At 39.9% G+C, this 16,410-nt stretch overlaps 1 protein-coding gene across 1 annotated transcript; it reads right to left on the bottom strand.

Moving 5' to 3' along the window:
• Positions 1–2,479: 2,479 nt before the first annotated feature.
• Positions 2,480–8,408, bottom strand: MMP1 (matrix metallopeptidase 1; the record flags this gene model as incomplete). The annotated part of the gene is made up of 10 exons (XM_081153669.1): positions 2,480–3,041; positions 3,228–3,331; positions 3,871–4,033; positions 4,984–5,117; positions 5,751–5,868; positions 6,008–6,163; positions 7,014–7,139; positions 7,368–7,516; positions 7,610–7,854; positions 8,310–8,408. 10 exons carry the CDS (start codon positions 8,406–8,408, stop codon positions 2,932–2,934), a joined length of 1,404 nt encoding a protein of 467 aa, XP_081009795.1. The 3' UTR covers positions 2,480–2,931.
• Between the last annotated feature and the right edge of the window lie 8,002 nt (positions 8,409–16,410).

Here is a 16,410-nt window from a genome sequence, read left to right as displayed (position 1 = left end):
GTAAGACAGAAGAGGCCAAGGAAGAATCTGAAGAGGTGACTGATAATCTCTGTGACTCAACAATGGAACTCTTAGGAATATAATCAGCAGAAATGCCTACAGATGTGCAGCATTATTTATAAAAACCCTCAAATAAGAGCAACCCAAAGCCCATCACCAGTGGGTAAAATGAACAAGCATAATGTTGGGCACAATAAGGGCACATCAAAGAGAATATAGACTTGATTCAATTTAGCTCAAGAATAGACAAATTTAATCTAAGACATTACATGTCAAATAGTGGTTACTATTGGGAAATAGAGCCTGTGCAGTGGATGCTCCTGGGGCTATTCTCCAGATCTTCTTTAGTACCCTTGCATCGATCCTCCTGGCTACTGTGAAGGCTGGTGTCCTCTGTGCCTTTGTCAGACAGGAACTATCTTGCCTGGGAGCTATGCCCCTCCCCTCAAAACCAGACCTCAACTGATGACTAATTGACACAGGAATACAAAAGGCTCATTCCTTTGCCTCTAGGTGGGACTGTGATTCAATTTTTGCTCCAGAGCTCCTTGTTCATGAGATCAGAGCAACCTCTGAGGCCACATACTTTACCATTCTTTAGCATTTCCCTCCTCTAAAATGATCCCTCCACTCCTCTTCTCCTGTGAGCACTTCTCCCCCATGACCACAATGAAGAATTCCCATTTCAGGCTCTGATTCTGGTGAACTAAGCTAACAGAGCTGAGCATCAATGAGAGGAACTCGAGGGGGGCCTGCTGTGGTGCTAGTAGTGTTTTATTTATTTAGCTGGTGAAGAGTAACATGGGTTGCTGACTTTGTGATAACTCATTGATATAAACATTTAGGACATACGCATTTTTCTGCATTCATGTTATGCATCAATATAAAAATGTTGCCTAGAGAGAGAGAGACTTGGCAAAAGGAGGGATTACTTGGCTCTCCAAATTCTTGAGTTGAAATCGCCTTCCTCAGAATCATGAGCACCTCAAAATATTCTCAAGACTGTATGCACTTGGAGAGTCTGTGAGCACCTGAGCAACTTGAAATTCATGGGGCTGGCAGCTACCTGCAAGACTCCTACATATATTAACATCCTCTCAAGTTAGGCATGAAAGACTAGAAAGTGCTTGTTTAGAAAACTAGATTATGCAGCTTTATCCAAATCTAAAATTTTATGTAGACCCAAAAGGAGCCACATATTAAACCTGACAAGCTCAAGGAAGGCCTGCATAGCAACCTTACAAACTCAGAGGCCTAAAGTAACCACATAGGATGGTCTGAAATTAAAACTTTCTAGCTAAAAGAAGTTCATGGTGGGTAGTCAGATCCTAGGGTGGGAGTAAATCTTTACCTAAATTGAGCCTGTCTGTTGTCTTTTATGCATCTATGGTAACATAACTGATAATAGTACTGTTGGAATATTAAAGTAATTTCCTGAGACCCCTCAAAGCACAACCACCGCGCCAGAGCAGAGACCACAAATCCCCTCATTTTTATTATCATCATATTAATTGTTAACTATCCCATACCCATCTAAGAGAAGTACGTGTCTGTTCATTTTACATTTTATCCAATCTTAGAGATTTCCCTGCTTTGCTTTCTCTTGCCTCCCTAATCTATCACCAATGGATTTCATGTAACTCTCTTATGTCTTCTCCTTTGATTCTAATGTATAAAATAAGGTGAAAAACTTATTGCTCCATTCTCTGTAGCATTATCTCAGTTTGTTCAGATTTTGCTTCCCACACTTGTTGTCAGTTTGGATCAAATAAACTCATAAAAATTCTTACAAGTTTGGGTATTTCTTACTTTGATACCTAGGAGCTTAGCACAATAAAAGACTAATTCTTAAGCAAAGTCTATTGAAGTCTGGGGTAACTGTTTGGAGTCGTGGCCCAGGAATTCAGGCTTCTTCCGTCTTGTGGAAATTCTCTCAAGACAGGCTTCTAAAATCAGCACAGCAGGGTGGGGAGACCACTGGAGAAATGTACACCAGCAATCAAATGTTTCCATCTGGAAGTGATAGTGATATTGGTCTCTTCTGGGCACAATCTACTGGCCAGGACTAGTCAGATGTCACTGCCCACCCCATCCCTACCCCCACAACTGAGGAAGTTAGACTGTGGGAAAACACAACCCTCCTGTGTGCCCAGAAGAAGACAGAAGAAAATACCCTTTGAAAATTCTACCATGCTGTTACTGCTTTTACCTAAAATTAATTTTGGAATCCTTATATGGGAAATGAAACATAGACTTTCCCTCCCCCTTCTAAATGATGTAAATTCCATGAGAATGAATAATATTTGAACTTTTGTATTTCTTAATTTTCCACACGAATATTTTGCACAGTCGTCTACTTCCCATTTCAAATTTGAAAATTAAGCTCTGTAAGTGTGGCTTTATAATCAGGTAATAAAAGTATTATAACTTAAATGTAATAGAAAGTTTATAAAACAGCACAGACAAGGATGGCTTTATTCCAAACATAAAGCATTTTATTTTCTGTAACAAAAGTTGTCCCTTGAGTTTCGGGGTGATATTAGCTAGTGGCTGCGTGTATGTTCTTGAACTGCTTTTTCTCTGTGAAGACTTGTATCTCTGTCTCTTTCTCTCTTGAGAGATGTTCAACACTGGGGCTGCTCCGCGGGTTTAATGTCAGAGTCTTATACTTTGAAAAGGAGCTTTTGTCTTTGCAAAACTGGCCCGTATGTATCGATAAGTTATGAACTTGACCTTTCTTAGCACTCATTTGTGGAACTAAATTATAACAGTACATAAAACATTGCATTCTAAATCATGCAAAATGAGGTAAAAATAAAATTATACTTAATAGCCCTGTATTTTTAAAATATATATATATATGGCTCTTTAGGAAAATTCCTTCTGTGGGCTCTCAAAATATATTTTTTTGTTCAACATTGAAATAGTTGGTCAATTTTGTCTACAGTTGAACCAGCTATTAGCTTTCAGCAGAGTCAAAATTCTCTTCGTTTTAGGATCAAATTTGTACTGCCTTGTTCCATGGAAGAAATAGAAAAATCCTAGAACAAAACAAAAGAGACTTATTACATTATACAAGTAATTTCTAGGTTTAACTTGAATTCTTGAAAAACCCAAGTCATTTGTGAGAACACACTTTTTTTTTTTTTTTCATTTGCTGTTCTAAGTAATAACACTATGCTATTCTATGGCAACAAAGTAGAGGAAATACATATATATTTACTTACCGTCTTTCTGGAAAACAGCATCAACCTTGCTGCCAATTCCAGGGAAGATAGCTGCTATTGATTTGGGATAACCTGCATCCATTGATTGTTTGTATTCATCATACCTAGGCCAGAAATAATTGGTGTCATAACCATTTGTTAAACATGTAGCCTTCTCAAAACCACTATAGGGCATTCACCAACAGGAATGCAATAACTTTTAGTCCTGTATATCATGTGTACGAAGGGGGTGGTGTGGGATGAGTGAGGTAGGATGTCGGGTAGACTAGAACATTTATAAGGCCCCTCTGAACTCTAGCATCTAAATCTAATTTTCCAATTGGTGCCACACAATGTCCCATTAAGGTATAATGTGACTACAGATAAGTTCCTGTTGGCTGAAGTAGCTCTATAAAGATGAATGCCCCCCATTTTTATGGTCTTCTTTTTCAAATTCAGACCCAAGTGCTCCCTGGATTGCTGGGAAAGGTACTGCATGATGATTATTGATCAAAACACTTGGATGCTGGACTGGCTACAGCCATTCATTGAAAAGGCAGCTAGCCAATGCATTATGAGAATCTTTTGTAAATGGTTCCATTTAGAACATTCTTTCTATGTAGAGAAATCTGGTGCCTCAACTTTTTCCACACTCAGTCTTTACCTCCAGATCTTGTTAGCAACAAAAAAGTATGTTTTCCCAGTATCTTCCTCAAAAACAGCAGCATCAATATTCTTCACGCTTCTAGGGAAGCCAAAGGAGCTGTAGATGTCCTTGGGGTATCCGGGCAGCATTTGTTCCCCTTGAGCAGCCCAGTACTTATTACCTGCCAATCAAGAAACAGTGATGAAAACCTTACCCAAGCACCAGTAGACAGTGAGCAGATTTCCAGCTAAGTTGGTCTCATAAGCTAGAGCATTGTCCTGGCTACACATTAGAATTAACTAGGGAGATGGTTAAAAATACCAATGTTAGTATCCTACCACAAACAAATTAAATCAGTATATTTTTTAAAGTTTTCTAGATCATTCTAATATGCAGCATCTTTGAAAATGACTGGTTTATAGGGTTGGGGACTTCTATGCAAAGTCAGATATTCAAATAACTAAAGAATTCATGATGCCACCTCAGGGATAGTCAATTCATGGTAATTCAGGGCTTCTCATACTTTAATGCACATACATATTACCTGGGAAGCTTGTTAAAATTCAAGGAGGTCTGGAGTGAGATCCAACATGAATGGACCTTGAGAGCATTAGGCTGAGTGAGATTCTTTATGTCTAACAAACTCTCTAGGTGATGTTAGTGTTGTAGGTCACTCTAAGGATCACCCTTTGATAGCAAAGCATCCCTATCTGGCTGCCCAACAGGGGGCTTTCCTCTCTGAGGAGAGTTATTTATATTAAAATAGCTTCAGAACATCACACAACTCAAATGCTTCTGTTGCATTCCCTCTACAGTATTGGTCCAAGTCTCTCAATTTCATTTCTCAGCATCCCCAGGAATGTAGAGAGGGCTTAAAATACATAAATAGTATTTCCAGAAAACAGTTTCATAAGTCTAGATTCATAAACAGGCCAGAAAATTTATATCTCCAGTCACATGCCTTTTATTTAAAATTACTCGGAAATGCACTATGCAATTCTTAATTAAAGTGATGGACTCCCATTGATTTGGTGAGACTTAGATTTTTAAAATTCCATGGAGATAAAGGAGCTCTCTTATATCTCAGCCAATGAAAAAATAATTAATTCATAAAATAATTGGAAGCATTACCTTTGAAAAAACGGACTTCATCTCTATCAGCAAACTCATAAGCGGCTTGAAGTCCATTTGGCAGATTTGGCCAGAAAGTAGTGATGAAATTGAGCTCAGGTTCCGGGTAGTAAGAATTTATGCGCATGTAGAACCTGGTTTGAAAAAGAGAAAACAAAGTTTTGACCTAATCTATAGCAAGTTCTGGCTGACATCCAGCTCCTTCTTACTGTTGGCACCAGTGGTATGCTGGTAAATGTTTAACACCTGGCTCTCCAAGGTGAGGGTGTAGGGGAGTCCCGGTTTGTAGCATTTGGTTATTTCCAGGTTGGAAATACTCCACCATGGCAGACTTCAAGAGATTTGCAGTAGCACACCATTGTGTAGTATTTCCACCACACAAATACATTAGGCATAGACAACCACAAGAACATAAATAAACAGTAAAATGTAGTAAAATAATTATGAAGGAGTGAGGGTTTTTTTGTGTGTGTTTTTTTAATCCTCACTGAAGGATATGTTTATTGATTTTAGAGAGAGGAAGGAAGAGAGAGAGAAACATCATGTGAGAGAGAAACATTGATGGGTTGCCTCCGGAATACATTTGGGAAAATGAAGTTGTTATAAGTTCATTAGGTTTTGCCAATGTAAGGAAGTGCTATCACATAATTATGTATGTCAACAAATGTAAGATAAGCAACATGTGAGGCATAGTTGTGGCCCATATGGATCCATACTAATGAGTTGTTGTTATTACAAACACCAAACGAGAAGAATTGATGTCTTACCTGTCTTTGAAGAACATCACTTCTCCCCGAATCGTAGTTATAGCATCAAAGGTTAGCTTGCTATCACACACTTGTGGGGTTTGTGGGCCCATTGGCTGGATCGGGTTTTTGGAGGGTCCTAAAGAAAAAAAGAGATCTGGAGTTAGCGCTGCCTGGCTTGGGGAAATGATGTAAACAATGAAAGACAGCTTCTTAAAAGATACAGCGGATGGCTGCTCTAATGGCCCCTTGTCTGTGGTGGGGTTTTTTGTACTCACCATAAATGGCCTGGATACCATTGATGTCATCCTGAGAGAGCTGAACATCACCACTGAAGATGTAGTTGGGGTACATCAAAGCCCCAATATCAGCAGAATGAGAAAGTCCAAGGGAATGGCCCAATTCATGAGCAGCAACACGATACAAGTTATAATCTAAAAGGACCAATAAACCCATTAGCAATTACTTGAAATGTTTTCAGCTTTAAGATAGTTAACGAAGATGTAATCTACAACTCTACAAGAATTGATGCTCATATTTTCTTCATAGCTTTTTAAAATACATATAAAACATTTTTCCTAAGATGAGAAAATGCATTTATTAATAGTAAAGAGCTGGGTTAAAGCCTAAACTCTATGGTTACACTGATGCAAGAAAAAGGCAAACTCCATCAACTGCGGGTCTAGCACAGATTTGTCAGTCTTGTCAGTGATTAAATGACACGCATTATTTCACAGAGAAGCAAAAGATGTCTACTAACACAAATCGTTTTTCCTATTCATAAAACATACATGCTCAAGGCTGGCAATTTTGTAAAACACATGCAGCCTCTCCTCCCTTAATTGCTACACAATCTTACGATCACTATTGACTTTTGGTGTGTCCTCTAGTGAAAGAAAAAAGAAATGCCCACAGGAAACCATTAGGAATCTCATCATTTCCTTATAGGGATTTTAGTGTGGCCTACTTGTAGCCAAAAGGTTTTGTTATTCACAGAAATATTGGATGTCCCCCCAAAATGTATACACACTTTAACAGCTGATTACTACATTTTGAAAATGAAACATATTATAACAAACACTGCCTCTGTAATTGTTCAAAGTGTGTATACATTTTGGGGACACACACTATCTTTTTTTACTTTTCTAAGTGTATCATGAATTTTCTAAATGGAAGTAGAAAATATATACTTCCATTAATGCAGTCTTTCCATTAAGTCAACCAATCATTACATGAGTCACAAAGGGGTCAGGGGATTGAGAAAGGTAAGATTAGTTTACTTACTTCTGAAATCTCTGGTCCATGTTTCATCTTCATCAAAATGAACATCTCCTCCGATACCTTGGCCTGGCTGGAAAGCATGAGCGAGGTTTCTTCCAGGTCCATCAAAGGGAGAGTTGTCACGATGATCTACAAGAAATAGAATTCAACAAATGTCCTGCTTGGTTCTTGTGTGAGGTGATATCGGAGAGCAAGCCTTTGCTTTGCTAAGAGGCCAACAGACTTCCATCCAATGTGATAGAGTTTCCTTCCTTAAGCCCATAAAATCAACATTCCTCTTAAACAAGGAATTCCAGCTGCGAAGCCGGATAGATGTAGGGGCCAGGTGTAGCTCTTTGTGCTACAAGAAGACCTTACCTCCCCTGTAGAAGCCTATCATTATGTCTGCCGGGCCCTCAGAGACCTTGGTGAAGGTCAGGGGTGAGACAGCACTCCAGAGCTGAAAGGCTTTCTGAATGGCATGGTCCACGTCTGCTCTTGGCAAATCTGGTGTGTAATTTTCAATCCTAAAAACAAAGCAAAATAGAGACATAAAGGACCTCACTTCTTATGGCTCTGATGGGAAGTAGCGTTCTCAGGCTGGTGCTCGGCCTGGTTACCTGTAGGTCAGGTGTGTGTTCTCCCACCGAGGGTTCCCCTCGGTGAGGACAAACAGAGCCACGTCGGGCACCCCGCATCTGGCCTGCTTCATCACCTCCAGGGTGTCAGCATCTGGCTTCCCGGTCACTTTCAGCCCAAAGAATTCCTGCATTTGCTTCAGTTTTTCAACCACAAGGCTGCTCTTTCTCTGCCTTTCAATCTGTTTCCCATCGCTCCTCAGGTTGTAGTAGCTCTCCAGGTATTGCTGGTGAAAGATCATATTATTGTAACACTGGGTGGGGCATTTTTCTAATCCTTCTAAAGACAGACAGTATGAGGTTTTAGTGAAACAGAGAACAACTTTGAAAGACTGTGTTTAGATTTCATGGTCCTTAGTATCTTTATCATTGGCAGACACTGTAATTTCAGAGCGACATCTCCCTACCGTTAGTTACTATGAAGTCAGAATTACAGCCTGCAGAGCCAAACTGCATGTCGTTCCTTTGGTTTCCTTCTGCCTCCAGCTACAAAAGGGGCATCTATATCTATGCATGGCTAGATATATTTTGGGGGAGAGCGACCCTTCTAACAAAAATATTTCTTTGTAGAAAATCCACCCTTAAATCAACTTCTTTATACTAACTACTGCTACTCTGTTAAGCTGTTGAAAAAATGCAAATAAAGGTTTTTCTATTTTTGGCATTGAAATTCAGCATTTACCTGGACCAGCAGCTCATCATCTTGTGTTTTTAAAGTCCCTGCTGGGAGGCCGTGAGACCCCACAGCCCAGAGCAGCAGCAGCAGGGGAAGGCTGTGCATGTTGGCCTCTGTCTTCCTTCTCAGCTAAAGAAACCTGGTGGCTGCCCACCTGCCTGCTGCTCAACATCTCAGTGAGGAAGCTCCCTCTTTATATAGGGAGTCCTTGCTCTTTCAGAAGGCCAGACGTGGTATGACTCACGTTTCATAACATCCTCTTGATTAGCAGTGAGTAGCCTGAGCAGTCATCAGATATGATGACTCTGAGTAGATTCTTTGAGTTCTCTTGGTGTTGCAATCTTATGATTAACATAAAACAGGACACGTGTGAAGGAGACACACTATATCCCATGTAAACAGTTGTTTTCTTTCATTCATTTTTATTCTATTTGAGAAAGGCCTTGTTATATAGGACACGGATCACAGAGTATACACCATGACCTCTAAAAACAGGCTTTGCTACCTGATTCTGCCAGTTGTACAGTGATCCGGGTCGTACACACACCTTGCTTCCAGGGCAGAGGGCAGGACTGCTGACATCGCGTGCTCCATGCTTGTTCAGCACCTGTAGTGACTAAAGTTTATTTAGCTCCACAGACATTCACTTTGGAGTGGTTTTCCTGGGTTCAGAGGAGTTCCCTGCTAAACTGCCTGGTATACTATTTGCGTAGCACCATGGTTTCCCTTAATCTTTATTTGGGCCCAGGATTTGAAACCCTGGCTGAGAAGACCCTTGTTCACAGGTCAGAATGTACCAGGTGAGGCAGGGGCTGGCAAAAAATCAAGTGTGAGTCTGGGGTCTTACTATTAATCATCCTTGCTCCCCTGGATGTGAGCACATCTTTGCTCCTTGGGGTTAGGCAGCGATTATTTATTCTTTCATGTATGCATCCACCCATATATTTATGCATTCATTCATTCAAATGATCTTATTTAGCATCTCAGCACCAATTACTATAGGAGAAGCTACTTAATAAACAGACATCTATGGGACAACTTAAGGTGGCTTTAAAAGAAATCTGTATAAAGTCACACAGATTAGTTTTACCAAAAGCACTGGGATAAGAGAGACTCTGGAGCTGATCTGCCTCTAAGTTTCCTGACCTTCATAAATCCTCTTACTGCCATCATAAATCTTTGCCAATACTAGTGCTACCTCTGGTACAAAATTTCGCATTTTTTCTTTAAATTTACTCTAAAAGTTTTGCCTCTTTATAGGCTATCATATCTGTAAAATCATAGGTAGGTGAGCTATTCTTTTTGTATGCACAATTAAAATAAACACATGGCTATGTTATAAAAAACATACACTCATGTATCCATGTTCCACACCCAATTGTCTTGGTGGTATCCATTCTACTCTTGGAGAGAAAAGTCGGTCTAAATCTATTGCTTTCTGCCCAGCCTATGTGGCTCAGTGGTTGAGCATTGACCTAGGATCCAGGAGATGGAGGTTCAATTCCAGGTCAGGGCACATGCCCAGGTTTTGGGCTTGATCCCCAGTCGGCCGCATGCAGGAAGCAGCCAGTCAGTGATTCATCACTGATGTTTCTATCTCTCTCTCTCTCTCTCCCTTCCTCTCTGAAATCAATAAAGACATATTTTTAAAAAATAAAAATAAAATAGATCTGTAGCTTCCTGTGTTCATGTCCCACGCTCCTTCCTTGAGAGTGTTTAAATGAGACATAAAGTTGAGAAACACTTGCCAACCTTCTTCCTCGTGGTGTCTCTCGGTGTTTCTCACCTTTCCCATGAGTCAGTTTTGCTTTCTCAGGACTTTTCTCACCTTGCTGACTTCCATTTTCCTCCCTACACTAAGAACAAGGTTATATGCATATATGTTGCTTCAATACGTGTCGGACTGATATAAAAGAACTTATTTCTTCATTTAACCACAACTTCCTCATCTAAGTGGAATAATATCGGAGTTCAAAATATTACAAGGAACTGGAAGAAGCTCTCACAAAAATGAAATCCTTCCCTTCTCACGAACATCAGGTCGAGGGTGGGGCAGCCACCAAAGAGCACTAGCAATTGAAGTGACCTCAGCACAGTCAAGGAAAAACAGTGAAAGGAGCTCTTTATACTGGAGGTTGAACACAGATTGTGTTTCAAAGTCAAGGAGTGGCTGACACACCCTGGCTATTGGGGAATCTGGTCAGAGTGACAAGGTTGCCCCCAGCTCTAAGGCCTGGAAAACAAGAGTTACCTCAAGAGAACAGTGTTGTGACCATCTGGACTGGGCAAGAAATTATATAAGATATCATCCTGGAAGGGTCTCATAAAATGTTCAATCTGGCTAAAGCCTATATATCCTACAGTTTAGAGGTTTTCAAACTTTTAAAAACTACATATATATATTTTTAAATCCCCTTTAGAAAACCAGTTTGTAAACCAGATGAAAGAAGTGCTCAGATGGAAGTGGGAAATGAGCCCTGGGAGCCTCACCTACATCACTTCCACTTTGTCCCCAGTCCCCCTTTCTCTACAAAGTCCCCAATTTCTATGGAACAATGAGAGTTCAGTGTCGTGGACTAGATCCAAAAAACCATGAATCTAGTCCAGCACCTTGATTTTCCAGATGAAGAAACAAAGAACAAAGGAATTGCCTCCAGGCTCGGGGTCACACTTCTGCATGGGAGGGAGAACATGGTGGGGAAAATTGCAGATAGAACTTGGACTAACTTTATTTTCTCCTGGCCAGAAAGCATCATATCACCCTGAATCTTGAAATCTCCAGTTAGGTATTCATAGCAGAACACGTAAGTTCTGGGCTAGGGCTGGTGCGTCATCTATCTGAGAGTGAAAAAGAAAACATGAAAATCTAGAACTAAAAGCTAGGGATTAAATGCTACCCAAATCCTAGCAATGACTGGACTTAGCATAGTTTCCAAGAAGCTCAAAACATGTTGAAATTTTGTTGCTCTTCACATCCAGATGTTTGTCTTTCTCTAGGAGCTTCTTTTTTCTCCATAATCCCCTTTGGGGTGTAATTTTTTGGAAATTATTCCTATACCCTTTACCCACAGGGAGAATAGCAGGTTTAAGAAACTCTCATGATTGTGGCCATGACAGCTGACTCCTGGCTGTTTCCAAACAGGCAAATTGTTTCCTTTCCATGGTTTTCTTGGTTGCCTCATACAGACTGCTCTGTGAAAAGTCTCAAATATGTTTGTATTTTTCCACATTAAATTCAACCCTGGAATTTCCGTCTTGTTTTATACACTTTTAAGACTGGAAAAATCAACATTTTCAATTTTATAATTCAATTTGAGTGTCAGATATATTTTTTATTTCTTTGATCCTGTAAGTCTTGAAACGGTCTTTAGCCAGAAACTTTTAATATTTAATGGTGTTTTGTTTGGGGGGTAACACGAAGGAACTATTTGTCCTACCCAAGCATTATCCCTGCCTATGGCCATGTGGTAGCTTTATGGACAGCCACTGTGTGCCAGACACTTAACAAACACTTTGTACCTATTGGTTACCTCAGTCCTCATGGTTACCCTCCAGCCAGAAACGACTGACGCATCAACCCCAAGTCACCTATTGCCAGGTGTCTGAGTGAGTGACTCCAGCCTACCTCCCAGCAGTCTTCATGGTGCTCCTGTCACCAGGCATGAGGAGCATTCTCTGGGTATAGAAATTTTGCCCCCTCTCAACAATACAGAAAATGTGAGACACCAGGCTGGTTACATTAATTCTGTCAAGTCTACAACTTCTCCATGCCAATATCCAGCCTCTCGGGACTGAAAGAATCTTTACCCTACCACTCAGGCACCTTTATTTCCTTCATTAAATTTCAAGAAATTGCAGTTTATAGTAATTGCCTCAACTTAGTAGGTGTTTACAAATGACTGTTGAATGAACTAATGAATGAATAAGTCAATGACTAAATAGATACTAAATGATATAAATAAAAGGACCATTTCTCATTAGGCTCAGCTGCCTGCAAAAAGTCTTATGCCCTTGGTTAGATTTTCATTTCTTTTACCTACTCTCCTAAGATTCAAATTATTTAAAATATCATAGAAAGAAACTGGATGTGTTCATTGAGTGGAGATTTTGAATGAAGCTCTAAATATTTACTTTTGGCTTTTTGCCTGCCATGCTGTAACCATTTACTCTCTGATTATTTTGAGCATTTTATTGATTTGTTTACCAATAATATTTCCCCATTTGGATAATTTATTAGACACTCTGGAAAATGCTTATAAGAAGCACACCCTTGAGACCAGCCTACAGAATTTTGCAGCTGTAGCTCTCCCCTAAGGAAGTTCAAACCAAGGGCCCTGGTGGAGATAAGGGCTGCTTATACCAAGGCTCAGCTCAGACATGTTGAAACCGTTCTCTCTCAGCCCTCATATCTCTGCATATGGGTTTGAGATATGTGAGGAAGCTCAGGACATCCCTGTAGGATTTTGATAACGTGGCAATGCCCAGAACTATGCCTTGCTTTTTTGGGAGCCTCTGATGTATGTACCTGTGCTGCCTTCAGAACTTTCGTGTATGATTCAGGCCTCAAATTATTTTCTATTGCTTCAGAATTTTACTGTGTTTTGGACAAAGTGGAGTGTTCAGTAAGCCCACTACCCTTTTGCTCAGTTTTTAAAAAATATCTCTCAACTACTCATGCACCTGCTATAATTCATTGCAATGAGAGTGGGGCTGGTCAGCTGATTTTCTGAGTCATTTAACTCTTATGAGTGCTGGGTAAAAGAAATAGCATTTAACATCTACTGGGTCTTGACAACCTTAACGTGCATGACTATTTTACGGTCACAGTAAGCCTATGGAACAGTTCAGGTGTATACTATTATTTCTATTTCATAAATGAAGAAACTGTGCCACCTTCCACGATTAAGTCTTTTGTTCAGGTTGTTCCACTCGCAAGTGGTAGAGACAGAAATTTGAAAATATGTCTTTGATTACAAAATCAGGTGACTCAGCTCTTACTACAAAGCATAAACCATGCAGGTATTTTTATATACATGATGTGAGGATGCTTTTTTAATTTCTAGTAGAAAACTATTGTTCAAACAGCCAGCGAGACGGCATAGTCCCTGTTTGCTGAAGCTGGCGTCTCCTCCTGTGATTTCAACCCTTCTGTCTTCCATGTAAGTGTTTCCTTTGTGTAGATCTTTTCCCTCCTCCTGTGAACACGTCACCTGTGAAACAGGCTGATGGCCACAGTGGTAACTACTATCGCAACCCACTGCTCCTCAAGCCTCTCTCTGGTCTTTGCCATCAATCTTATTATGGAAGCTTACGGTGACTTTAACCCTTTGCACCGCACTCTCTTTTTTGTTCAATATTTTATTGTAAATGGACAGGTACAATAAAGGAAAATAAAAGTCACATACTTCTGATGAAAATTAACCTAGTGGAATAAATAAATTCCTTTGATATTTCTTTGGTTTTTGTGTCTAACATGTACACACCATTCATCTGACTATTTTCATTGGTACATTTTTTTCTTTCTTTTTTTTGTAATTAAATTTATTGGGGTGACATTGATTAATAAGATTATATAGGTTTAAGGTGTATAGCTCTGTGTTACACCAACTGTATATTGCATGCACTGTACTCTCATGTTTGCTACTCACTCCCACGACCATATCAAATGGCTTTTTCTCAGATCACGTTCTCACTGAGCCTTTTTGGCATTTGATGCTCAGTCTTGGAAATTCTGTCCTTGGCTTGAGAGTTTCTGCACTTTCTTTTTCTCCCTGTACCTTTCTGGTTATTCCCTCTCCTTTGCTGCCATCTCCTCCTTTCTCTTCTTCTGAATCTAGCCATTCACCAAGGTCTGGCCCCAAGTCTCCATCTCTAATCTCTGGCCACGTTTTCCCCAGGACAGTCTTCTCTATCTACTCCTATAACTTCAGTCAGCATCCTCACAAAAAAATGTCCCTAAACTATGACCCTATTTTTTTCCTGAACTCCCATCTCAGTTTCAACTGCCCCAAGACATCTCCACCTGGATATATCTGGTATTATTTCCTTTTAAGCCAGAACTCCTATTTCTTTCTTATTTTTTAAAAAGTTATCTTTATTGTTAAAAGTATTACAGATGTCCCCATTTCCCCCCCCATTGATCCCCTCCACTCTGCATCCACCCCACCTCTAGGCCTTCCCCACACTATTGCCTGTGTCCATGGGTTACGCATTTATGCACCTAAATTCTTTGATTAATCTCTCCCCACCCACTCCCCACCCCCGCCTTCCCTCAGAGATTTGTCAGTCTGAAGAAGAATTCCTTTCTCACGTTCCCCCTTCTTATCTAGCACAGAGCTTCTTAAACCACAGACATGGGGTCAAATCCCAGCTCTGCCAATTACTAGCTAAGTGACCTATGTATTAATGTTCCCATCTAAAAAAATGGAATAATAATAACACCTGCCTTAATGTGTTTTCTGAGACTGAAATAAGATAATACATGTACAAGATATTAGTATAATGGCTGGAACACAGAGAACACACATAAATGTTTATAATTATTTTTATGACTAAAATTCTCAGTGATTTCCATGATCTACCAGGACAGATATAAATGAACTGTAGCCCTGAAGACCCCCTGTGCTCAGGTCTAACAATGACTCCCCAGTCCCACTCCTCCAAACAAACTTATGAAAGGATTACATTGTTTCCAGCTGTGTCTCGCACCTTGTTCCCCTACCTTGTCACATCTTTTATTTCTCTTTATTTCTCCTTAATACAATTCTACCCATTCTTTGAGGTCCAGTTTCAGTGTCACTTCATTCACAATGTTTCCTCTTTCCTTCCTCCGAGAGATAGCCCTGCTTTGAATGATCATAGGCCATTATACTTTCTTAAAGCACTTTTCATATTATACTTACCTTGACTTCACTCTCTTAATGGATGATCACTTGACCAGAAAGGGCTGGTGTTTTTATTTTTATTTTTGTATCCGTTTACATTTTCCAGGGCTTACCAGCTTTGCACAGGTATGATACATAAGGCATTAGGCCACATGCTGGGAATTGCAAAAATAATTAGATACCAAATTTGTTTGTGGGAGTTAATTTTCTCACGAAATGGATATAACCTGATTATTGTATAAATGATCATTTCTTCAAGTAGTTGTTAAAATTTTTATTGATTGATTTTTAGGGGGAGAGAGAGAATGATTTGTTGTTCCACTTATTTCTGCATTCATTGGTTGATTCTTGTATGTGCCCTGACCAGGGATCAAACCCGCAACCTTAGCATATCAGGATGACACTCTAATCAACTGAGCTACCTGGCCAGGGATCTTAGGTACAATTTATATTATACAAATGAATATCTACATAGGCACATATCTCCAAAATTATTATGGAAGACAACAGGAAAAGTAGGATTCCAAATACAAGCACGTGCTTTCCAGCCACTTTACCCAGGAATCTATTGATAGCTAAAGCAAACTTAATCGAAGTCCCATTTTGCTACTCATAGAAGCATGCTTCTTTCTGGACCTTCTTAGTACTGATAATAGATCTTGTCATATTGGCATAAGCATCGCCACTTAGGCACTTTTAGAGAGGTGAGTGGAGAGAGACTTAAAGGGCCTGAGTGCTTGGATAGTTGTCTGTACTGTGTTTCCATGAGCTCCCCTTGGAGGGTCTTCTGTTGAGTCCTGGGGAGCTGATGACAGTGAAGGGCTCTCAAGCCATCTGTCCACCAAAATATGAGTGTTAGTTGGGATTGGTGTAGGGGTAAAGGCATGCAACAGGTCAATTTCAGAATCACACATGCCATTGGAGAGGATTTTGGAAATGTATTCCTCACAGAAAGGGCCTGAGTAACTGAGCCTTTGAATTGCCTCATGAAATAATTTAATCTTAGAGATCCATTGAAAAGAAGCCAACTTCCGCTTCCCTATTTCATATTGTGGTCTTTGAAGTTGGGGCAACATAATATTATCATCTTCCAAATAAACCACGCGCAATTAGAAGAGTTTCTGGCACAGAATAACAGAATAAAGGAGAGTTAGCTTTATTGTTGTTATTATTATTTGTCCTCTATTAACTAAATTCGGTGTGAGGTACAGAGATAGCCATAG

This window comes from Miniopterus schreibersii, assembly GCF_964146895.1.
Source record: "Miniopterus schreibersii genome assembly, chromosome: 12".
NCBI lineage: Eukaryota > Metazoa > Chordata > Mammalia > Chiroptera > Miniopteridae > Miniopterus > Miniopterus schreibersii.
The sequence above is the reverse complement of the archived record's forward strand: the minus strand, read 5'-3'. Positions and strand labels throughout refer to the sequence as shown.